Source organism: Amaranthus tricolor, chromosome 14 (assembly GCF_026212465.1).
Source record: "Amaranthus tricolor cultivar Red isolate AtriRed21 chromosome 14, ASM2621246v1, whole genome shotgun sequence".
Taxonomy (NCBI): Eukaryota; Viridiplantae; Streptophyta; class Magnoliopsida; order Caryophyllales; family Amaranthaceae; genus Amaranthus; species Amaranthus tricolor.
In genome coordinates this window covers 21,939,134-21,965,745 of record NC_080060.1, presented here as the reverse complement: position 1 = coordinate 21,965,745, position 26,612 = coordinate 21,939,134, and the positions used below count along the sequence as shown (strand labels likewise).

General features: G+C 36.7%; 1 protein-coding gene across 1 annotated transcript; it reads right to left on the bottom strand.

Annotated features, from left to right (window-relative positions):
* Positions 1 to 21,731: 21,731 nt before the first annotated feature.
* Positions 21,732 to 26,258, bottom strand: LOC130799161 (uncharacterized). The gene is made up of 2 exons (XM_057662252.1): positions 25,647 to 26,258; positions 21,732 to 23,426 (listed from the first exon to the last, which is right to left on the bottom strand). Exons 1-2 carry the CDS (start codon positions 25,761 to 25,763, stop codon positions 22,215 to 22,217), a joined length of 1,329 nt encoding a protein of 442 aa, XP_057518235.1. The 5' UTR covers positions 25,764 to 26,258; the 3' UTR covers positions 21,732 to 22,214.
* Positions 26,259 to 26,612: the final 354 nt, after the last annotated feature.

Genomic DNA, 26,612 nt, shown 5'->3' with positions numbered 1-26,612 from the left:
TTTCTCGCGAATTAACTTTACTTGTTCAGTCATTTGAACAAGCATATCAGGTCCTAAGGTGACAGATTCAGTAAAATCATCCCAGCATACAGGACTATGGCACTTACGACCATAAAGTGCTTCAAAAGGAGCTATTTGTTTCGTAGCTTGGTAACTTTTATTATAAGAGAACTCTACCAGATCCAAATGTTCATCCCATGAACCTTGCCATTCCATGGCTATCGCTCTCAACATGTCCTCCAGTATTTGATTGACACGTTCAGTCTAACCATCCGTCATAGGGTGAAAAGACGTGCTATGAAGAAGAGTGGTTCCCAAAGCCTGTTGTAATGACTTCCAAAAATGTGACAAGTATCGAGTATCACGATCAGAGACAATAATACGAGGTATTCCGTGATATCGAACAACGTATCTAATATAGGCATGAGCAAGTTGTTCCATATCCCACTTACAGTTCATCGGAATAAACCTTGCAGACTTAGTAAGCCTATCCACAATCACCCAAAGAGTATCATTACCAGCCTTAGTTCGTGGCAACCCTAACACGAAATCCATAGATATGTCATCCCACTTCCATACCGGGACTTCCAGAGGTTGCAGTAACCCAGCTGGTCTTCGATGTTCACTCTTAACCTTTTGACACGTTAAACACTTGGAAACAAAATCTGCAATATTCTTTTTCATACCTGACCACCAAAATATACATTTTAAATCTTGATACATCTTATCTCCACCAGGATGAACCGAGTATCTAGAATAATAAGCTTCGTTTAATAATTTTTCCTTCAAGGAGTCACACCCATCCGGCACACACCACCGTCCTTTAAAACGAAGACTACCGTCCTCATGAATTGTAAAACCTTCAGCTTTCCCTTCACTAATCTGCTCCCGAAGTTTAATGAACTTTGGGTCTTCCAGTTGCTTAGCCATAATCTCTTCGAAAAAGGTAGGTTGAATAGACAAGGCACTCAACTTGGCTTCCAATTCCCCTTCTTGGATTATCTCCAAGTTTATTCTCCCAAACTCCTTACACAACTCCTCAGAGGTTATTCACGCTGAGACTGAATGCCTCGATTTTCTGCTCAAGGCATCAGCGACTACATTCGCACGGCCTTCGTGATATGAAATCTTCAAGTCATAATCACTGATAAGTTCTAACCAACGTCGTTGGCGCAAATTCAACTCGGATTGAGTGAACAAAAATTGCAAACTTTTTTATGATCCGTAAAGACCTTGCATTTGACACCATAAAGGTAATGTCGCCAGATTTTCAATGCGAAAACCACAGCCGTTAACTCTAAGTCATGTGTTGGATAATTCACCTCATGAGTCCTTAGTTGACGTGAAGCATACGCCACCACCTCTCTATCTTGCATTAAAACACAACCTAATCCATGTTTGGAAGCGTCACTGTAGACGGAGTATTCCAAGGATGGATCAGGTAAGGTCAACACAGGGGCTGTAGTTAACTTCTCCTTCAATAACTGAAATGCCTTCTCACACTCCTCAGTCCATTCGAACTTCTTTTCCTTCTTCATCAAGGCTGTCAGTGGACGAGCGATGCGAGAAAAGTCCTTCACAAAACGACGATAGTATCCTGCTAATCCCAAGAAACTCCGGATATCTGTAACATTCCGAGGTGTAGACCAATCTCGAACAGCTGCTACTTTTTCTGGATCAACGGAAATTCCTTCCTTAGAAACAATGTGACCCAGAAAAGCCACTTGCTCTAACCAAAATTCACACTTCGAAAACTTAGCATACAACTGATTCTCTTGCAGAATCTGCAAGACTATCCTTAAATGCTCTTGATGTTCTTCTTGGCTCTTGGAATATACCAAAATATCATCAATGAACACCACCACACACTTATCGAGGTACGCGTTAAAAACCCGATTCATCAATCCCATAAACGTCGCCGGTGCGTTGGTCAACCCAAAAGGCATCACAGTGAATTCAAAGTGTCCATATCTGGTTCTAAAAGCTGATTTACTAATATCCTCCTCCTTAATACGTAACTGATGATACCATGACCGCAGATCAATCTTGGAAAAGACTCCTGCCCCTTGTAACTGATCAAAAAGATCATCGATCCGTGGTAATGGGTACTTATTCTTAACAGTGACCTTATTAAGTTCTCTATAATCAATGCAGAGACGCATCGCTCCGTCCTTTTTCCTTACAAACAACACCGGGGCTCCCTAGGGCGACACACTGGGTCTTATATAACCCTTCTCCAACAACTCCTCCAATTGGACTTTCAATTCTTCCATCTTCTTTGGGCCATTCGGTAAGGAGCTTTTGAAATTCGCCCTATCCCAGGCATCAAATCGATTGAAAAGTCCACGTCTCTTTTCGGTGGCATGCCTGGAAGCTCTTCTGGAAATACATCCTTGAAGTCACGGACTACAGGAATATCATCAATTCGAACCTTCCACACCTCCACCTTAATTATACTACAGAAAAACCACGGTTGTCCCTGCTTGATTAGCTTCCTTGCTTCTAAGGATGACACGATTTTTACCTTGAGTCCCTTGGGAAACTTCCTATATTTAACTTTCTCTCCTGGGGGTCCGCTTAGCGTTACGGATTGTCCCTCACAATCTATGCTGCCTTATATCTACCCAACCAATCCATCCCAAGGATTACATCTAGACCTTCCATTTCCAAACAAAACAAATCACTCGAGAAATTTGTCTTTCCTATATTGACCGACACCCCACGAAATAACATACTACAGTGAAAGGTCTCTCCGGAAGGAATAACAACTGAGAAAGATGTTTTCTCGGGATTTTCCAATCCTCAGTCTTTAACTCTAGATTTAGAAATAAACGAGTACGATGCACCAGAATCAAAAAGAACTTTAACAGACTTTGAATTGATGCAAAAAGTACCTATGACCACATCAGACACTTGTGCTGTTTAACTAGCGTTAACTGCTGATAGTCTGCCATTATTGTGAGAGACTGGGGTAGCGCCTCCTTGACTACCTCGTTGTCCAGGAAAGTTCTCATTCCTAGCATTCCCTTGAAGTTGCTGAATTCCGGAATGATTTCTCTGAAACCTAAAGTTTGAGACACCCCCAAGGTTTAGGGTTTCTACCGAAATCACCACCGTTTCGATTTCCACTTCTCGTGTCATTGCCACTCCGACCATTATTGAAGCGTTGTTGTAGAAAACCTCTGTGATTCCCCCCTTGAGGCTCTTGTTGTCCCAATCGAGCATAGCACTCATGCATCCTATGACCCGATTTACAACAGTAAGAACAGCCCATTAATGCTCCCCGACAATCTCTTCCTGGATGATTTTTCTGGCATCTCCTACAGTTATAAATTCTTTCCTTTCCATTGCGGTCATAAAGTGGTTTTTGTACCCTGACCTCAGATGTCGAACCTCTCCCACCTTTACTTGACTGTCCTGGCTGGTACACTTTTTCTTGATAATCCCCATAGGTTTTGTGTTTCTTAAAGTGGTTTTGTGCTTCTTAAAGTGGTTTTGTGCATGATTACTCCCGCTCTCTGCATTCTGGAACATAGGTTCCCTCCTCTTGTCCCCACTATGGGCCAACTTCTCCTGCTCCTTCCTAATAACATATTCTTTCTGGGTTGCCCTCTTATATAACTGGTCTAAAGTATCGTACCTATCGATCTCAATGTGTTTTTGAATCTCGTACGATAAACCCAGTTCGAAACGTTGCATTTTCTTTGTTACAGTCGGGACGTCCTCAGGGCAAAACTTCAGAAATTCCATAAATTTCTAATAATACTCATCCACTATTAAATTCCCCATTTCAAACCTAGCAAACTCGTTTGAATTATCCTTCTTCACGTGAGGTGGGTAGAATTGACCCCTTAACGCTCCCTTAAAATGTTCCCAGCTTAATTCACCATCATTCTCCACTATCAGCCTCGCCTTACTATGTGTCCACCAGTAGTCAACATCTTCGACCAGATAAAATGTAGCCTGGTCGACCATAAATTTTGCGGGACATCGAACTACACTAAAGAGTTTGTCAAACTCTCGAAGCCAGTTTTCCAACGCAGAAGGTTGTCCTTTCCCATCATAAGTAAAGGGCTTACTCTGGGCTATTCTCTTACTAATCGATGAAGCCCTCTTTTCCAAGGATTTCTGTTTGGGGTTTCTTGTACCAACTAGGGCTTTCACTAGGTTCCGAAGTACACGGTCAGAATCACCTCTATTTTCGTTCTTTCTCAAGAATGGAGGCATGATGGAGGGTATACTACATTTTAATAAACAAGGTATATATATATATATATATTCTATTTCCATCATCGAGGTTAAACAAAACTTAGGCTAATATAACTTCTTAGAGATAAGGAAGTCTATCCTAATAGTTGGTAGAATTAAAAAGTTTGGCCTGTTGAGCTCCTAAGCTTCCACCAAATAAAAATAATTATTTTAATTGATTATACTAATGCTCAATATTCAAAACATTTCAAAATTCATGATATATCAAACTTCACAAATTCAGCCAATGAGAAAAGGTTATAAATAATTAAACAGAAAATCAAGATGATATTATAATTCAACCCGCATACTCTGCCATAACATATTATTAAATTCCAAAATACTTGGGTACAAAATCCCAAATAATCACTGTTCTTCTTAACCATATTGTCAAAACAAAACAGAAGAAACTTCTCGGCAGAATATCCATACATCATTATTAGCGTGGAAATAGTCATATAAAATCATAAGCATAAATACTACAATCAAAAGCAAGATCATATAGTAAAAGGCGATGCATCCATACGATCCCGATCTTCCTCATATAAGTCAGGGTCAAAAATCAGCATCCCCGGAGTTGTCACTATATGTGCTATTAGAATCAGTGGGTGTCTCTATGGGTCGGGAGTCACTCATATCTAGTTGTTCCTCAGAATCTGAAAGCTCAACAATTTCTGGTTCGGGTAATATTTCTTCCCACATTGTAATTTCACTATCGTCCTCATTCATACTGTCTTCTTGTTCCAACGGCTCTCCTCCCCACATCACAATATATCTATCACTCTAGCTCATAATATCTTCCCTATCAGCTGCTTCTACCTCTATATCAGCATTACATCCCCCTTCCGCACTATCCTCATAATATTCTTCAGCCTTCTCTTCGGATTTTTTCCCAATATTTTTTTTCCAGACCTTCTTCGGGGACTTCCTCGGGATCTTCTTCTAGATCCTCCTCAGGATCCTTCTCATCAAAATCTATCTGCAGCACTGAGTTAGGGTCGACCACTGGAACATCCTCCTCAACAATCTCAGCCCTTGCCCCACTAGCTTCAGCATTCTTACATCTCTCATTATCTACAACATCCATTCTTCTATCCCATCTGTCAAACTCTCGCTCCAATTGAGCAATTCTCTCATTAAATTCAGCAATTTCCTCAACTATTATTCCCTCATAAACTTGTTGAGACTTTTTATATATCATATCCATCCTGCGCTTATAATCTAGCTCACTCTCTCCTTCTTTCCTGTCTCAAATTTTTAATTCTTCTATCTCTGCCCAGATTGGTACATTTACTAAGGCTCTCCATGGTTCTTCTAGAGTACTACTTTCCCCTTCAGCAGGTCTTTTTCCTTTATCCATGACAGATAAAAAAAATGTTCGTAATCCTTGACTCACGAATGAAAGAAAGAGCAAAGGAACAATCAATTTCCAAGCTCAAATAATATCATAATTCATCAACAAAAATATCTAACAAGCACACAACAAAATTATCCATAACATCATGATTAAAGACACCAAGCAAAACACATCATATCCCCTTAATGTCTACCCTTTTACTCTCGTCATCATTTTTTTTTTGCGTTAGTCTATCAATTTAGATAAATAACACTAAATAAAACTCCCGCTCTGATACCAATTGTAACATCTCGGAATAACTCGGATCGTACGAAAAGAGAAGATGACCTTTTAAAAACAAGTATATATCGTCCGAGTCAAACCAGGATGTTAGAAGGCAGTTAAAAACGGATTTGAAATTAAGGGAAGCTTGCGGATCGAGTTTTATTAGTGTTATTATGAACTACTAGATATAAGAAATTCTTAGCAGCGGATAAGAACGAAAAATTAAATCTACTTGTTACAACTTGAGAACGAAATCGCCTCATAAAACCAAATATTCTTTAAACTTTATTAGAAGTTCTTATCAAGACTTCTGTATCCTAACGATTTATTTCTCCAAGGGACAATCCTCACTCCCCAGACCTGCAACTTAACTTACTGCTAGTCATTGCCCAGATAGGAAACAACATCATCGCAGGGTCGTTAAGACCAAAAGTACACGTCAGCAAACATCGCATACCAAATAAATAATAATATAAGAGAAAGTTTTAATTTATTAGCTGACAATTCACAGAACCTTATGCTTCGATCATGCTTATTAAGAATAATTATTTTCATGTAAAGGTTAGTCAGCCATACTGCTGTACTATCCAGCCATACTGCCGATACACTCCAAACTCCATAAGTGAGACAATACATTAGGGGGAGCTAACCCCTAAGCAAGTCTCTACCATAGACACTCGCCTTACTTCGGTGCCTATGGTTAAGTATGCATACCCCCGCGGTGGCTCATAATGCCCTCATATACCGCGAGTAATTCATTTTCACCAATTGACGTCATACTACGTCCACTTTAAAGTTAGTGAGGTCATACTACCTCTGCTTATCAAAACAATGTATAAAAATTATTGATTCGAAAGATAACATTATCCCTACTATATATCCATGCTTTACTTTTGTATACCATTATTATATGATACATCGGACTAATGCGAACCACGCTGCGTGTACATACCTTAAGCAAGATAACCAACTCACAAGCGTCTTAATCAATTCCCGGTCACGAATCGACTTCCTACAAGGTTCAATCGTATTCAGAAAATAAGCACACATACACATTTTCCTCAAATCATCCATAACACACATATACAATCACATCCATACCTAGAATACTACACACAACATGAACATCCATCACATACTATAACATGGTATATACACAAAACCGGACAGCCTATACAATATGTCCAGAAACTCAACTTAAAACTGTCAAACTGAAAATCCGATTTCACCGTTGCGTCCGGAAGGCGTCAAAACCCCCGGGTACCAATTTTCATAATTTATAACATAATATAAGTATTTTTAACTTAATTTCAAAGCCAAAAATGTTCCAAAAACACATTTTTTTCACCATTTTCAAAACCTACGGGATTTTGTCATTCCATCATTTTTTTATCACAAAAATATAAATATCAATGTTTGATGTCCTATTAAATCTAAACAACAAAAATTACATAAAAATAAATTTTAATGAATTATTATTATATATATTTTTTTTCAATATAATTCTTTTTACACAAATGTTTTCACACATACACATCACATATATACATGTATATTTTTTTTTTACCAACATTATAAATTCCTTCTATTAATCAATAAAAATAAATAAATAAATTCCTAACACCACATACATTTTTTTTTCTATGAACATCCATTTTTATATATAATATATATTTTCAATCATCCATCAAACAATTTCTTCACACATATGTAAACATATCCAAAACCCTAAAAAAAAACCATACATCAATTTAGATAGAAAAATACATCCCAAAATCATACATGAAATTTTAAATTCTTAAATTAAACATGAATTATAAGATAAAACATATAATAATCATAGAATTTTAAATTAAAACTTAAGAATCAACATAGATTAAGAATTACACTTACAATTGTAAAGGAAAACACCTAATGATCAAGTGTAATGGAGTTAGGAATGTGGATTAGGAGGAATTTTTAAAGGATATGTTTTTTTTTTTTTTTTTGTCCTTGGAAACTTTAGAAATGAAAGGATGTAAAAATGAAAATGATTAAGGAATTAAGCAGGGTTAATTATATGAGATTAATGCCTTGATCCTTCATTACCCTAAGGGAGTTACAAGCTCTACCAAGAGTCACTCCTATTTTTTTTTTTTTTTTTGGATAATAAAAGATGGTTTAAGGAAAAGTTTAGGCCCAAATAATTCTAATTTCCAAAAAGGATTGCAAATCTCATGACCAAGCCCAATAATAAATAAAATATATATATATAGAAATAATATTATTAGTGAATTATTAAATATATCAAGAAGAAAATATTGGAAAAATATCGGGGTGTTACAAGTAGGGTCACAAAGTGTTTTTATTGTGGGGAGAAAAGACACAAAAGGCCAACTACTTTAAGTATTTAGACGAGCAAGGATTGATGGGGACACCTCATAGTCATAATTTGGGCGCGGCCAGCAGAGTTAGGGTTTCGCTTTCAGAGGCTCTTCGAGACCATATGTTAGTACTTCATCTAGTGGAACCAAAGATACCGAGATACTTATGAATCTTAAGAGAGAATAAGTTTAGGCTACGCCGGGAGTCGTGACGGGTACGTACTAAGTCAACACCACCCCTGCATATGTTTTGTTTGATTTTGGAGCATCTCATTCTTTCGTTGCATCTTCATGTATATCAAAGTTGTTTTTGTCTAGTTCGCTCGAGATACATAGCGAATTTGCGCAACCTTCAAGTTAAAGGATCTTATGCCAACGAGTGTTTTAAGGATATACCGCAAAAAGTTTTGGGGATCAACTTTCCCGTAGATTTAATAGAATTTCCCTTGGATAATTTTGATGTCGTTTTGGGTATGGATTGGTTGAGAAATTATAAGGCAAGCATTGATTGTTGGTTGAAGAAAGTGTTTGTACAAGGGTTTAATGGGCAGAGAGCTACCTACAACGGTTTTGTGCCAAACACTTTTACTAAGATCATATCTATTATCATGCTAAAATCATATTTGAGGAGGAATTATCCTAAGATCCTATGTCATGTGATAGACACGTCGGTGAGTACACCCAAGGTAGGGGAGATACGTGTGGTATGTGAGTTTGAGGATGTCTTTCCTTCTGCGATTCCTGGGTTATATCGTCCAAGAGTAGTTGATTTGACCATTGATCTTGTAACGGCACAAGTCTTATATCTAAGACTCCATACCACATTGCACCTAAAGAGACAACAAAGTTGAATGTACAGCTGCAAGAGTTATTGGATAAGGGTTACATACGCCCAAGTGTGTCTCCTTGGGGCACACCGGTTCTTTTCGTGAAGAAGAAAGATGGGACTTTTAGCCTATGTGTGGAATATCGTGAGCTTAACCGTGCGACCGTGAACAATAAATACCCTTTAATTAGGATAGACAATTTGTTTGATCAACAAAAAGGTGCATTAGTGTTCTCCAAAATCAACTTGAGGTCTGGCTATCATTAGTTGAACATTTCACAAGAGGTTATCCCTAAGACAGCCTTCAGGACACGTTATGGACGTTATGAGTTTACGATCATGCTCTTTGGTTTGACCCACACACTAGCAGCGTTCATGGCTCTCATCAATAATATCTTTAGCCCATACCTTGACCATTTTGTAGTGATCTTTATCGATGGCATCCTTATACACTCTAAGAAAGACGAACAACACTATGAACATTTGAGGATTGTGTTACAAACCTTAAGAGAGCACAAATTGTATGCCAAGTTCTCGTGCAAATTTTGGTTATAGAACGTTTCCTGTCTTAGGCACATAGTATCTAGCAAGGGCATATTTGTAGACCCGGCTAAGGTAGAGGCAATATCGTCTTGGGCCATACCTAAGAATGCATCTGAAGATCGTAGTTTCTTCAGTCTTACGGGGTATTATCAGAGGTTAGTACTAGACTTTTCCAAGATGGCTCAACTGTTGACCCAGTTGACTAGGAAAAATATACGATTCATTTGGGATGAACAGTGTGTAATGAGGCAGAATGGGCACGTTATTGCTTATTGTAACACCTCGGCCCAAAGGACTGTGGGTGACTACTCATGGAGACTGTAGACTGGCCCCACAAATCAACACAAGTCTTTCCAGCGCACTTTGGCCTCACTCGTGTGCACCTAGGAAAACTTTCTAGCAAGTCACCCATCCTAAGATTACTCCCCACCAAGCACGCTTAGTTGTGGAGTTCTTAGCAAATGGGCTTCCATAAAAAGAAAATCCCTTTGTTGATATGAGTAGTCTATCAATCCTTTTTAAAGCTAAATCTGGGGTATCACACTTATGCTTAACGACAGCAAAAGACCCATGAGGTCAACTACCTAACACATGACATGGAGTTAGCTGTAGTATTCTTTGCCATTAAGATTTGGAGATACTACTTGTATGGGGCCAACTTTAGGCTTTTATCAAATCATAAGAGTTTGAAGAATATTTTTACCCAGAGAAAGTTGAACATGAGGCAACGACATTGATTGGAGTTAACTACTGATTATGACTTGGTGATCCAGTATCATAAGGGGAAAGCTAAAGTTGCTGCAGATGCCTTGAGTCGGAAAACTGTGCATAGTTTGTGCTTGGCCTTGACCAGAGTGCGATTGAGAGAGGAAATCCATGAGATTTGTTCAAGATAGTAGATCATGGGGTATTGGCATCGATGATGGAGGTGAGAGAGGAAATCCATGAGATTTGTTCAAGATAGTAGATCATGGGGTATTGGCATCGATGATGGAGGTGGTAACCGATTTATTTGAAGAGATTAGGATGAAATAAACTGATAATAAGCACCTTGTTGAGAAATCTTCACTAGTGGTTGAGACACTCGACCCTCATTTTAGCATACATGAGGATGGCAGTTTGCGATACGATGATAGATGGTGCGTGCTAAATGATCCAGGCTTAAGAGCACATATTCTTAGAAAAGCGCACAAGTCATCTTACTCCATGCTACCTGATACTGACAAGGTTTACCAAGAACCAGGAAAACATTTTGGTGGCATGGTGTGAAGAGAGACGTTACTAACTTTGTTGCCAAGTGTTTGCGCTGCTAGAAAGTCAAGATAGATAACCGTCAACCTTAAGGTTTTCTTCACCCGCCATCGATACATGAGTGGAAGTAGGAGTTGATATCAATGGATTTTGTATGTTGTTTACTGAGGACTTCTAAGGGCAACAATTTGATTTGGGTTATAGTTAATCGTCTGACCAAGTCAGCACATTACATTCCGATGAAGGATACTTGGAACAAGCATCAGTTGGCTTTAGCGTATCGACAGAAAATGGTGAGACACCATGGAATTCCACAAGACATAGTTTCAGACAGAGATGCTAGGTTCTTGTCATTTTTTTGGCAAAAGCTATAGGAATCCTTGGGAACAGAGTTGAGGATGAGCACAGTGTTTCACCTTGCTACCGATGGACTGAGTGAGCGGACCATATCGACACTTGAGGATATGTTACGAGCTTGTACCTTAGATTTTGGGGGTTCTTAGGATGATAAGTTGTACATGATTGATTTTCATATAACAACAGTTATCATTCGAGCATTAGGATGGCACCATTCGAGGCATTGTATGGTCGTAGCTATCATAGCCCTGTATGTTGGGATGATAATTCTTATACGGTACCTGTTGGACTACCTTTGATTTAAGAGATGATTGAACAAGTTCAACTGATACGTAAAAGGATGAGAGCAGCTCAAGATAAGCAAAAGAGCTACGCAGATAGGCAATGTCGACCTCTTGAGTTCCAAGTCGGGGATAAGCTTTTCCTTGGGGTTTCAAAACCTAAGGGTGTGATGAGGTTTGGAACAAGGGTAAACTAATTTCAAGATTTATTGGACCCTATGAGATTCTTGAGCATATAGGGGAGGAAGCTTATCGACTTGCTTTACTAGCATCTATTGAACGAGTGCATGACGTGTTCCACATATCTCAGCTAAGACTATACATCAGAGATGACTCACACGTTCTTAAACCCAAACAGCTGACCCTTGATGACACCTTGCAGTATGAGGAGACACCTGTTCAGATCGTAGATAGGAAAACGCGCGATACTCATCGGGTAGTGTAGCACTCATGAAGGTGCTATGGTCTAATCAGGTTACAAAAGAAGCCACCTAAGAGACAGAAGATGCCATGAGACGCATTTATCCTTGGTTATTTGCTCAGGTATTATTATGCTTATCATTTTATAACTATTGAATCTCCTTAGTTTTTGAGAAATAAGTACGAGGACAAACTTTGTTCTAAGTTGGGTAGAATCGTAAGATTTCGCGGAATGTGAAGTCCTAGTAGGCCTTGGTAGAAGTCTTAATATTAGTGGTTAATTTATCTTCTCATGTTGTACATATCATAGTTAACTACTCGAATGTATTGAGTTATTGAATCAAATCTATGGGGATTTAGTTTAACTTCGAAGACGAAGTTCATTTTAAGTTTGGTAGGTTGTAATACTTAGGAAATTTAAAACAAATATAGGATGTAGATTGGATCAAATATACTTGAATCCGAGTATAAATCGAGTGTGAGCAAAAATGATAAAGACAATATTACACCTAAATACATGATTAAGATTATAAAATATATCCCTCTAATTTTATTAGTTTATTTTACCTCTCAGTTTAAATAGTTTATTTATTCGTTTCCATTACTTAGCTAATTTTGTTAAACTTCCTTAGTAAACCCATTCCTAATACTAAAACAAGAAGGAAAACCAGATAGGTGCTTCATTTTCATTAGCTGCCATTCATCATCACCCTCAAATTTAATCATCATCCTCAAATTTGTGCAGGCTGCCGACATTCACCACCTTCCTCTTGAAATTTTGAAACCTAGAACAAGGTAACCTCCTCTTTTCCTACATTAGGGCAAGTAGTAGAAGTCTCTTAAAGGGTTTGGCTAGACTACTTTTTTTGGAAAATAGTTTTAATAAAGTTGTTTTGAAATTGATAATTGTTGAGACGAATTGGTTATGTAACACCCGAGATTTTCTGACGTTGTTAGTTAATATTTTAATAACTTTTAGGGATTTTATAATTATATTAAATTAATTTAGAAGTAGTTTTAATAAATGTCTTTCATATACGAATTTAAATACTAATATATATTTATATTTAAAATACAATTACGATTGCTGAAAATAAAGAGGTTTGAATTAAATTATTATTGTATTAAAATTTATGAACAAAACAAATGTGGGTTCTTAGTTGGGCATGATTAGAGGGTTATATACTAGTAAAAGAGGAGTTAGGGTTTTTATGTGTAGACCACTCCTTGCTTCACTGAAATACCACACGCCTCCTCTCCTCTCACACCTCCCTTGCTCTCCTTACATCACATCCCTCTCACAATCAGCAGGCGGCACCACCAAGGGCAGCAGCAGCCGTGACACACCCCCACCAGCAGCACCGGTAGACGACAGCCCCCTCACCCCCACGAACAACCACGAGCAGCAATGGGCTACGTGGCCTGTTCCTAGCAACAAGCAGGGCTGCGTGCCGCTCTCACAGCAGCCGGCTGCCCCTAGTGCCGCCAACTCCCCTCCTTGGTCCTCCACCATCACAACAACCACCTACAATCTTACCCTTTTCTAGTTCCTCCATTGTAAGCAATTTTTCTTTTCTCTAATTAATCTTTTTTTTAGTTTCTAATTGAAATTTTATTAACTTTATGAGTTTGATGTTGATTTGGTGTTATTTTCATTAAATCTTATTATGGGTAAGATATTGATTGATGATTTGAGTATAATTATTAATTAGGGTTAGAAGTATGAATGATAAAGATGATGATGGTACTACTTTTGGGTTGAAAATGTTTAGTAAATTAAATAGAATTGTATAAGCTTTGAATATGTAATTATATTGTGAATAGGTGATAATAGGTGTTATAATTGAGAGCATCGGTCACAAAAAGTGGTGTTAATTGTCACTTGTATTATAAAGATGAAAGATGATGGTGAATGTTGTTATATTATTAGGTATTATTGTTAGTTGATTGTGGTATGGTCGTGGTTATTAAAGTTAAATACTATCATTGTTGAAGTAGGAGGAAATCATTGTTGCCATTATTGTTTCAAATTATTTGGGGAAGTGCTTCATTTCATGCCCCTTTGTCATTATGAGAGATCTTGTACATTGTAGTAAACTATATCACAACTTGAGGCTATTACTAACATCAATATCATTATAAGTTGCTAGTATTGATGTTGTTATACAGTTGTTACTAGCCTAGGGCATTTCATAGTGATGTGGCCTTATATCTTGAGTCTTATTGGTTTAAAGAAATCGTCATAAAGTGCACTTTATTAGTGTGAAAGCTTACTTGATTGTTGGTTTTGTGGATGCGAAAGCTTATGTGATTGCCGTGTTAATGTCATAACATATGAACAAGTATAAATTGAGTAATGTGAATTGGTTTAGTATGCATTAGAATAAGTGGAAGTTACCTTGAATGGGTGAATGATAGTTTGTTCTAGCATTTAGATGCTCTTAAGTGGAGACAAAGAGGTTTATTAGTTCTACTCCAAACTTGTATAGGTTCCCAGTTCATAAGAGGAAGATAGAACCTTAGTTGGGTGATTATTGTGAATTTTTGTCGTGCAGTGACGCTTACAGGTAAGTACACGCAGTAACGAACCCTTACATATAATTTTCTTTAAGACATTATTGTTTATTGTGATAATATGCATTGTATCGAAACTATGAGGTACTAGTGAATACACTTTATACGAAGAGCTATCGACTATGAAATCCTTGCACTTTGAATAGTTATAGAGATTGAGATTGTTAGTAGAAGGCGGGGACCACCCCCCTTATTTATTCAAGAATTGGATTATGCCTTACTTGGAGTTAGAATGACTCCTCTATAGGTGAATTTCATATTTTGTTGAGTGACTCAGTGGGTTTTGGCGTGCTGCTATCCCAGGGCGCTCATTAATAGTCGAAAACGGGAGTTATTCCCATTTGATAAAGTATTAGATTATGATTAACTGGCGTGACTCAACTAGATTATGTCCGGTTAATTTAATAGTCCCCTAGGTGAGATCCGACGGGATCACCGTATGGCGGGTATGAGCATACTTTTGTCATTGGGCGCTGGATGGCCGATACCGCCCCTTGACCGAGGTGTTACCATGCGGGCCTTGCAAACCCCAATACGGTGGCCTCTTCACTGTTTTAGTACCCCAGTGTGTTAGTTTTTCCCGAAGGTAGGACCCGAGAGGGTCAGCTGGAGGGGGTATGAGCTCATACTTTGCCATGGGCGCCGGATGGCCGATAACGCCCTTGGCCGTGTCACTATGCCATGAAGTGGAGAGAAGATCCACTGATAGAATGTTACTTATGGATAGAAAATTATTCATTCATAGAAAGCTTACACATTGATAGAACGTATACTCATTGATAGATAGTTTATTCGATGATAGAGTATTTATGCTAGAGAAGTGCGCCTAAGTTAAGTTACCTCGAGGGAGTTACCAGTCTCAAAGATAGATTATGATCACACTTACTCTAAGATAGACAAGCTATATAGGGTCATGTGTTAAATAGTCTGTTAATGCCTTGGTTGAGTGATACAATGCGTGTTTTACAAGAGTTTATATTTTGAGAAGAGGAGTGTGAAGACCTGCATTCTACCCAAGAACACATGGTTCGGGTAGGAAAAGACGTAATGAGATTAAGAAGTATAGGTGGACAATAAACGGTTACTATCTGTGCATGTGTCTTATGAAATCATCTTATGTTGTTGTATAATATAATGTTATCTAGTAGTTGGCCTTATTATATTTGATGCTAGTTACTGACGTGTACATGTTTGTGTTTATGTTGATTGTTGATGACTTTCTATGATTGTCCTGCTATGACACATTGGCCTTTGGTCTAATGTCGAGCAGCAGGAGGATCATAGATAGGCATAGCAGGTATTGGAGTTTATTTTGCATTGCCTTGCATTGGGGGAGAGTGATTAGGGTGAAGCATAACCTGTATCATACCGCTATCTTTCGATTTTGTAGCTCTTGTTTATCTTTTGTAAACTTTGGTTGTATATATGTTTTGTTATGAGGCCTCGTGTCCTCCCTTGTATATTTGTATTTCCGCTGCGTAGTTTATAACTTTGTATGGTTTTAAGGAGTTAAGTCATTTTAAAACACAAGCGTTGACATTGGAACCACGATCCATGCTTGGCATGTTGATTGAGAAGCCGGCGACGAATCATTCCGCCGTGATATAGTTTTGATAGGCCGTTGATGCCTTTACTATATTAGATTCTAAATAACTTTTGTTTTTCCACAAAGGCGCATAGTCTTAGGGCAGATGCTGTCGAAATTTCCACTCACCTTTTTAAAGTTAATATTTAACATTTTATCCGAATTCTTTTCCTTTTCTTTTATGTAACACCCGAATTTTCTCCCGTCCTTCACGGTTTTTGGTAGAGGTGATCATGGGCGGCCCGGCCCGCCGGCCCGAAAAAGTGAGGGTTTGGGTGTCAAAATATGGCCCGATGGGCGGGTTTGGGTAGAAAATAAGTGGCCCGATTTTTTTTGGGACGGGTTTGGGATTTGGTGTTTGGCCCGCGGGCCGGGAAAGTGTGTTCATGATTTGCATTTTAAATTTGTTTTATATTATGTATAATATGTAACAATTGTATTTGATTATTTCAATTATTTTTAATTTGTGTTTTAAATTATGTACAATATGCAACAATTGTATTTGTAGTTTTGTGAATTTCTTTGTCTTTTTTGGTTTTATTTATTTTAGTTTTATATTTTTATTTTTTTGGTTATTTACAAATCACGGTGATTGATTAGAAATTATTAAATAAAAAAATGAGAGTTTTTAATTTAAAGCATTATTGATGAGTGCTTTAAGTTATAGTGAAATAATCATGGTTATCTTAAAATTAATTTAAAATAAAAAAATAGAAGAAATTGTTTGGTACAACAGTGCAAGCAGCAGGAGGGAGGCAGGGACCATGAGTTTGTCATTTATATTGGCTGCTTCAATCTCTTTAGATTTTCAATACTTCATAATAGTACCTTTTAGATTGGATAAATAAATTTTACATAAAAATTTAAAAATTATAAAGTTATTTAAATTTTACATAATATATATAAATAATATATAACATAGGCCCGCAAAATTCCGCACAGTACGGGTTTGGGCAAGAACTTTTTGGCCCGCACTTCAGCCCGGCCCGCATCAATGGACAGATTTTTGCCTCTCGGCCCGGTGTTTGATCACCTCTAGTTTTTGGCTTCGAAAAAGGGATTGGAAATTTAGGGGTGTTACAGGTTATAACTTATGACTAGGGATGGAAATGGATATTAGACCCAGCCCGAATTTGTGGATCCCTATTCATTTTTGCAGGTCTGGGTCCTAAAAAATTGGACCCATTGGATTCGAGTCGGATCTGATTCGTTTGTATATCACGGGTCCGTGTCCGGGTCCGGATCTCTAAAAAATGCCCCAACTCGGACTCGTGGATCTGAAGAACCCGTTTTCTTTTTATAAAGCCTAAATATTACTGGGTTATGCAATGTATACCCAAAACCTAGTTGCTGCCTGCCCACTTAAAACCCTTCCCAATCTGATTTCCTTCCCAAACCTTAATATCCCAAAATTCCCCAGTTCCTCATCCTCTCTGTAGTGTCGCATCCCACAGTATCTCCAAAGTCCAATAAATCAACCAACTAACTGCACAAGAGAGGAAACCAAGACCTGTACAGCTGCACCCTTTCATGACCCGTCCACAAGAATTGGAAGTCTATGTCGATTGTCATCTAAAGCAAATCATTTAAATGAAGTAGAATAAGTGTTTTGAACGGCACATGTGCATGTAGAATATTAAAGTCATAGCTAAAACTAGGGATGACAATGGGTCGGACTCGGCTCGGATTATCCACCCGACTTTGCTCCGGATAAATCTTGGACTATTTTTTTCAGTCCACCTCCACTCGAAGTTGGATTATGCATACTCCAACTTTGTGCTAACTCGGACTCTCGGACCTCTGATGGAGTTTGGATTATTATCGAGATTTATTCTTATCGATACTACATTAATGATTTTAAAGCACGAAAAAATTGAGTTTAGTCTTTAAATACAACCTAACAAAGAAAATGTCTTTCAAATTCAACTTAATAAGAAAAACTAGTCCTACAATTACAATAAACAAAATAGTCCTTAGTTCCCTAAAAGTACATCAACAAACATAAAAATTACATAAATGATGAAGTCTTCAATTCTTCATGCTCAATATTACAACATCATTAAATCCTATCATTAGTTCTCTAACACAAGTTTATTTAAAAAAAGTAATATAAGCATAAATAATGTAGTAAGCAAAAACTTAATTTTAAGTAAATCAAAACTAAACATACCCATTATCATTCTTATTCTATAGTTTATGCATCCTCGTCTTCGAAAATTGGTGCATATTGAAGGGAATTTGCTTTAGTGTCTACAAATTAGAAATAACAAGATTAATAAATAATATAATTATATAATTTCTTAATTGTAAATACAATTTTAATGAATATTTTCTTAAAAAAACTAATCAGCAATAAAATTGAATAAGAATTATTTAGAATTATGAGGTTATTAAATAACTTATATATAAACATATTTAAATAAAATTTTAATTCGTTATTAGTGGTTGAATTTCGTTTAATTCACAATAATTGACAAGTTACAATTAAATCTTTAATATACTATCAATTAAGTATTTAACTGATTATCATATAGACTAATAGTTTAACTTAGTTAGTTTTAGGTTTCATTATACTTAAATAACTTAAAAGCTATGTAAGACTGTAAGTCTATAATAGTCTAATCGATTGTTTTGATTATTTCGTTCATTCAACTTGGTCAAACTTACAATATTCAATCTCACTTACAATTTAACGACATAGCTTCAAGTGTATATTAGACAAGTTCCAATTAAATCTTTAATAAACGATCGATTAAGTATCGAATTGGTTGATATTAATTAATATATAGACTAATACTATATTTCTAATAGTTTATTTTGGTTGGTTTTAGGTTTCATTATACTTAAATAACTTCAAAACTATGTAAGACTATAAGTCTATAATAATCTAATCGATTGTTTAGATAAGTTTCATTCATTCAACTTTATTAAATTTACAATATTCAATCTCACTTACAATGTAATTAGTCACTCAGATAGTTAGATGTCAAGTTTGCAAATTTGGTTTGAATAAACTTATTTTCATATAAAGTTCAATTTTTTCAAAATATAAAAATGCCTTAAATTAAATTTGAGTTGGATGTCGGATCGAGTCAGGCCGAGTCGGAGTTGGGTCGAGTCGGAGTCAAAGTTGAATCGAAGTTGAAGTCGGTCGGATTATCGGAGTTTTTATGAGATCCAAATCCAGTCCGACTCTAAATCGGACTCGGATTATATAATCGGAGTCGGCTATTTTCTCCCTCGGACTTGAATCGGATTAAAATCCTTGGATCGGGTCAGATCAGGGGCGAAGTCAGACTGAATTGCCATACGTAGCTAAAAGACTCCAATTTTGAAATCTTTAGGATGAAAAATGTTAGTAGATTTGATGGTGAAAATCATGAAGAAACATATCAGATCAGAAAGTCAGAGTTGCCTTTGTTTAGAATTACGCTCGCTCAACACCTTTGTTTTTTGTGTACATAAAAATAAGTTGGCTGGTTTTGTGGTATTTTCTACTCAAATCGTGACTAGGAACATGAATGATCAACCTTTCTTAATTACATTATGTTATTTTGAATGAATGGTTGTGTAGGCTATGTTTGTAAGAAAGCTTGATTAATGTAAGAAACAACTTTAGTTTGCTAGTCGGGTATTTTCAAGAAAATTTTAAGTTGTATAATGTTAGTTTGGATGTTCGATCGTGAAATTATATATATTATTATCATTAGTCAATGAATATATTTTTATCGCAATTTCAATACGATCCAAAATTACCCATAATGCAAAAAATAAGCTAGACCCGTTTTGGATCCGGATTCAGTATTGGATCCGCAGTATCCACGGATCTGGATATGGGTCCTGAAAATCTAGGCCTGTGGATCCGGGTCCTGAAAATCCACGTGGACCCGGTCCAGATCCGACCCATTGCCATCCCTATGCTCATATGATATATTGTTATATGGACTAATGGATCGGGCTTACGAGCTGGTCATTGATGGAGTGGTCGGACATCGCCTCATATTACCTTTTTTTGAAGCGAATTGTCATTTAAATATTGACTAACTTCACCCAAGAAAGACGTACCCTTAGAGCTATGGTGTTCCTCTCAATTAAACTCCTTGTGCGCACAAAAATTTAGGATCGATGTTGCTTTTAAACCTTCAATTTAATTTATTGTATTTCATTTTGTTTTGGATTTCTTCTCCTCATTCAGTTAATCTGACTCTTTCTTATTTACCTTCTTTTAGATTGCTCGTAGCTTGGGTACCGATTAGAAAGGTGGGATTTGAAGGTGATGAGAGCATGAGGAGGAGACTTTTATTATTTAACTTTGAGATACCTTTGTAGTAGACTAGTTGTTAATATGGGTATGTAGAATTGTGGACTTTTATGCTTTCATGTATATGAATTGAGGTTTGCTGTAGTTGTTGTTTTGTATAAAATTGTCATGATCGATTAACTGGAGATTGTGAATCGATTTTATAGGTGTTGTTAAATCTAGTGATCTTTTTGGGTATGTGAAGCCGTGATAACTCTACTTAGTCTATAGGTGAGTGGGGTTATTACCTTGAGCCTTGGAATATAGTTGTTGGAGATTTGAATGTTAAAGTTCAAATTCAATTAAAGAGTAAAGTATAAATATAGAATTGATCTTCAGAGAACATTCTAAAAAGCTTCATACTCAAACAAGAAATTAACAAATATTTTTATTTTTCGTTTCTTGTATACTCAAACAAGTTTTATCTATTTAAGGTTTTTTTAAGGCGAAATACTAATCTTATAAAGCGTTGAGTTTGATAGTGTAGTTAATAAATATTTTATCGTTTATACTCGGTAAAAAAGTGTAGAGGTTTAAGTGTCCAAGTGTTTTAGTGCGTGAATAAATTTTCTTTTTAGTTACTTCGCGAGTACATTGTTGGTAGTAGCGAAGGTGTTGCAAGGGTACTTAGCGTAGAGGATAAGAAAATTTCTTTTAGCTAGAGTATAACCTACAAGAAAGCTAAAGAGTAATACAAGAAATAACGCATTAAAATTTATAAAGATTAGAGAGGAATCCAAAAGAGGAGACGTAGCTCATTTAGAGATTTGAACTTCTTATATAATATATTTTTATTTTCCAATCTACTTAATTAATTACTTAGTTTCTTAAAGACATAAAAACCTCAAAAAAGAATTCAAAACTAGTATTAAGTGCTTTGTTAGGACTCCTAAAGCTTAATCAACAAAAATCTGTTATACTCTATTCAACCTCACCTTCTATAATTATCTAATGTTAGAGCAATCCTATCGTCATATTTAAGTGCCTTTTCAGAACTCCTAAAGCTTAATCTAGGTAGAGTACAATTACTTGTAATTCTTAGAGCAATCCAATGATCATAATTTAACCACATAAAACAACTTACCCAGGTATATGATCATACTTAATCCTATTATAATCATTCTTTTGCTTCACGTAATCCATTATCCCATTCATATCCATTGCCATTTGGAAAGGTAATTTTAGATTGTAATGAATAACTATGGAATAGATATAACTTAAATTTCCAATACCATCATTAAGCACATAGAGTTTTAGAAGAAAGGAATATTCACGATTCCAAGTCAATTGATTGACAGGTCACAAGAGAGCTCTCTATTACATTATACAGATGACTGATCAAGAACAACAGAGAAACAGAAGTAGGTAACGAAGAAGGTTTTGAGAAACCTGCATTAGCAAATAGCAATAGTCTAGTATTGCTGAGTTGGTAGTTATACTACTTTATACAGGAGTATTTATACATTACAAAATGCATAAGGACAAAAGCGGCCTAAATGACTAGGATTAGTGTATGAACTAAGGGTTAGTGTTTCTTCTGAGATACAATTAGTCAATAGGAATACTACAGAAACATATACCCTTATGTTCATATACCTATTTCTAACGAAACGTTAACATCTCTATAGACTAAGATTTTCACCTACTTCAGAACGGGCCAACTTATTATGGCTCCTCCTCAGATATCGGGTCAGCATCAAACCAAAAAAGCCATCCCAACACATCAAAGCGGAAAACTTTTCAGTTGGGGACCAACAATTTATTGTATTCATACATGTTATCTGTGTATGAGAGAAGTGAGAACATCAAAAACTGTGCCTGGACCATCTAACATACTTACATTTGCTAGCTGACACCAGGCTGCATCACCGGGAAAAACGACCAGTTTTTACAGGGATCGTCTTCTTTCCCCATTACCTTCTCATTAGCCCACCAGTTTGAACTGATAAATGGTTTATCCGAATCTAGCCCATTTACATGGTCAAAATTGAATTCCTTTATCGACCCAAGAGAGGCAGCACGCTGCTTCTGATGTCGAACCCCCTCTTCAATGTTTGACTGTCCTTTCTCAGAACTTCTCGCACTGGCACTGTCATTAAGCAAGTCATTTGTGATGTAATCTCTATTGTCTGCATTCTGCAGTGCTTTAGGCAATGCCATGGGCTTCTTTTCCACACACCTCACCACATCCTCAGATGTCAGTTCAAAGGAGACTCGGTGATCAAAAAGAAGATCATTGTTTCTATGCCCGACCGGTAAGTTTGGAAGCAGCGAAACTACGGAACCTTCCCGATTCAAAACAACCTCTTGAGACATGGGCTGAATAGCTTCTGGAGTTACAGAACCCGATGTGTGTCGTGAATCATATTCATGCCTGGGCCCCACTTCAAGGGTTAGCAGCTTTTGAGGAACACCATATCGGATATCAGGAAAGTAGGGGTCAGGAAAAGGTGAGGATGTGCCAGAACCTGAGACAACACAACCGGGTGAAATTAGGGGGCCTACAGGACTTCCAGGATAGAGAAGGTAGGATTGAAAATCATATTGGGAAGGGGTGAACCGTGCACCCACATGGCCATTACTGTTAATGGGATCAAGAAGCCGAGCAAAAGGCACCTCCGGAGAGGAAGGGGTAGTTAAATGAACTGACTCTGGAGGTGGGGTAAAAGGGGCAGTAGAAGGTTCAGTAGTGTAGGTAGAGAAGACGGGAGGAGTGACTAACTGGGTCTCGTGGGCATACGGACCAATAGCAAAAATGGAACGAGGTCCACCAGGGGAGTACAAATTAGGGGAGCGATAGTTGAGACCCACAGAGCCAGCAGGAGACTGTAGAGCTGATGGCGGTTCTGAAGGAAGAAAAGATGCAGGAGATGAAGGAGGAGCAGCAAAAGGGATCCTAATGCTAGGTGGTTGAGTAGCAATTTCAGGAGGTGCAGTGGAAGTGCCGATTCCTGTGGTTAATGGCTCAGGAACAAGGACAGCATGCCCAAAGCGTTTGTTGTCCTTTTGAGAACCAAAACAAGAATAAATGCTCCAACAATTACTCCACCTTCGTTTCTGCAAATCAGAATGTCATATATAAGATTTTTCACTCTCAAATAAAAGCAAAAAACCGGCTATAGCTATAAATAAACCACATATAAAGCAGTGCAATACTATGTATACGCAGCCAAAGGCAGTTCAGAAAATATATGGTCCCTAAAATTAACTACAGAAGCTTTAGTAGCAACTTAACCTTATTTAATGCCAAATTGTCTTTTGTTCACAAGGAAAAGCTTAACTCTTTAATTCATCCCGTAATTTATAAATGAATTATGTTACATCATAGTTCATAAGAACACATGAAAAGAGATTTATAAAAAGTAAAACAGGGCTGCCCGTTAGCAGTTAGAGAAATCTGAAACCAAAATAACATAACGGACAAACAAAGGCAAAAAGATGGTAACAAGAATGCCAAACAACAATGACATCCTGAGTCACAATAATTTAGCGTCTACTACATGAACCAAACAAATCAAAGCGAGAGGTCCTTGCTAACAAAGACTATCCTTTATTTGGCCCTAACTTAATTCTTAAAATACTAATCTACAGCCAAAAAAAATCAATTACAACGATTATTCTCATATATTCTCCTACATTCAATGCTCCTCCAAATGGCAATTACCCTTTCCTCTAGTACAAAGTCAGGGCAAAGGCTCCAAGAACTTTCAATTCGGGTCTCTTCCATATAATAATAGAAGTATCAATTAGCAGTTAGATGTTTTAACCTTAGTTTCTTTTTGCTATAGAAATTAGAAAACCTTTGTGCTGATTGCTGAATATATAATGTCCACAAGGCTATAGACAATATGACAGAAACACTGGATAAAGCCCCTTCAATGTGAGAAATGAACTTCTAGAATATTTGAATGCTATAAACCTAGATCTGAAACAGAGCACAGATTGAAATTAATTATAACGTAACATTGGTGATGAAGCATCTTCATCCGACACAGACATACAAGTAACATTTGGATAGGGATAAGCACTGCAAAAAGGGTGAATCTTCTGATAATTGCAATATTGTAGACAGGGTAAAACTTATTTGGATAAAAATTGCAAGGATAAAACCATCATGGAACAAAACCAAACCGAAAAAGAAATTGTTACTTCATATAGATCTGGATTGATATCTATAAACCATCTATTTTGGCTTAGGTTAAGTTAGGGAGGAAAAAAACCTGAAGTTAAAAAACGATTTTCTAAAAAATATGTTAAACCAACTTCGGATCGATGTGGCCAGTCTATTTCCCAAAGGAAAAAGCCCCAATCTCCGACTGAAACAGACATTGAATGAACAAAAATCCTAGCCCACACCCATGTCTTTTCATTTGCAAACCTTCACTCCCCACCTTTCCAGCCTTGTACTCTTTTACTTCAATCTTCAAAGACCTAGACCCTTTCTGTCCTCCACCTTCTTTCAAAGTTGTATTTTCTCAATCTCTCACTAGTCATCTGCTCCTGTTTTCTTATGCTTAGTGGTTCAGTATACTTTTTCTCATCTCCTCCTTCCTTGGTCCTCCACTCCTCCTTTTGTCCTGTTCTCATGCTTGCATTCCAAAATAAAAAAAAATAAAAATAAAAATAAATAAATAAAACCGCCAAAAAATGTCAAATAAATACTATTTTCTGATTATGATTCTGATTTCTTATTTTTGGCTCGATCCTCACTTCCTATCATCGGTTTCTTCTCTCAATGAATCAAATTTGATGATACAATCACAATCCACATTCAATCATGCTAACTATGGACCCAAGTTTAGGCACCACTTAACAATAAAAGGTAGAATTCCTTTAACATTTAAAACCAGTTCATATTTGCTAGAAGTATAATATTCATCCCTGAGCCCTGAAATACAGATTTGCTTATGCAGAGTTTAGTAATTAAATTCAAAATAATACTCCTAGTATATTAATCAATAGCACAGGGAATATTTTCTAAGACCATTCAACATAACAAATTGTATATGAACCAAAGGGATGCTTGGTTTGATTCGGTTTGGTGGATTGCATTAGTTTAATAACGTTCCAGAACAAGATTCATTGTTAACGAATTCTTAACATTCAAAGATTGAAACACAAGCATACAGAAACAAAAGTGAGTTGTGGAATCTGAAAAATGGCTAAGGTAGCGAATCAATCAAGTGGAACAAAACAAAAAGAGGCAAATCTTAAATCTAACAAAAACTTACTTATATAAACAACAAAAATAAAAATATAGAAAGAAAGATGACGAACCTGGATAGAAGGAGGTGGAAGTCTAGAGTTGGCAGAAGCTATGGCCGTAGCAGCGGCGTTAACAGTGTCCAAAGCGCTATTTACATTTCTCATCTCGCCACTATCAACTCTGCTCATCTCTATTTGTGATGATTTATGAATCTCAAATTTCAATTTCAATATTTATTGATTGAGAAGTTAGAAAATCAAAAACTCCAAAGAGTCCTGGTAACAAATTTGGTTGGAGTTGACTTGGAAATATACTACTACTACTACATAGGAAACTCGATTGGAAATACCGAAAAAAGTTTGTTTTCTACTTGTACAAGAAAGAAAAAGGAAATACCAAATCTTTATAATCTTTCTCTCTCTCTCTCTCTCTATCGTTAGTATTAGTAGTTCATTTTTTGTTATGGGGTCAAACACGGCAATGACTTGTTAATCGGATAAATCCAAAGTTTTGGAGTACTTCTTAGACCTAATTATACTCCACGTCTCTTACAACTACTTACCACATCTCACGGGTGGCTGGCTTGGTTGAGGGCAAATATTTTGGTCCTTTATAACTTTAGTTATATATAACTAGAAATCAATCTCTCTTCTCTCTTTTTTTTCTCTTGAAAAAATTTTAGCCTCTATTCTTAATTTTGGGGCTACTATCAACCTTATGGTTAATGGTAAGCCTCAACTTTTTTTATTTGTGTATTTTTCGTTTTTAAGTTACGAATAGGTGTATTATTTTTATATTATAAAGTTATTCTATCCATTTATTTGATTCGATCTACTCAAATATTGGGTTTTAAAGTTTGAAGACTTATCATCAATTCGATTGTAGAAAGATATATGTCGTCATCAAGAGTGTCAGTTATGCTAATATAGTCAATAGTATAAACTTATCTCTATTTTAAAACTCAACAGATCTAAAGACCTCCTTGGAGGAGGCTATATCAAAAAATAATGTGATAAAGGGAATGCTTCAGTGTCAGT

What these genes read in the sequence shown, in the direction of transcription:
- LOC130799161 (XM_057662252.1), bottom strand. Translation starts at nt 25,763, where the DNA reads ATGAGCAGAGTTGATAGTGGCGAGATGAGAAATGTAAATAGCGCTTTG. An exon ending in TTCCACCTCCTTCTATCCAG is followed by an intron (nt 23,427 to 25,646) that starts GTTCGTCATCTT and finishes TCTGATTTGCAG; the next exon opens with AAACGAAGGTGGAGTAATTG.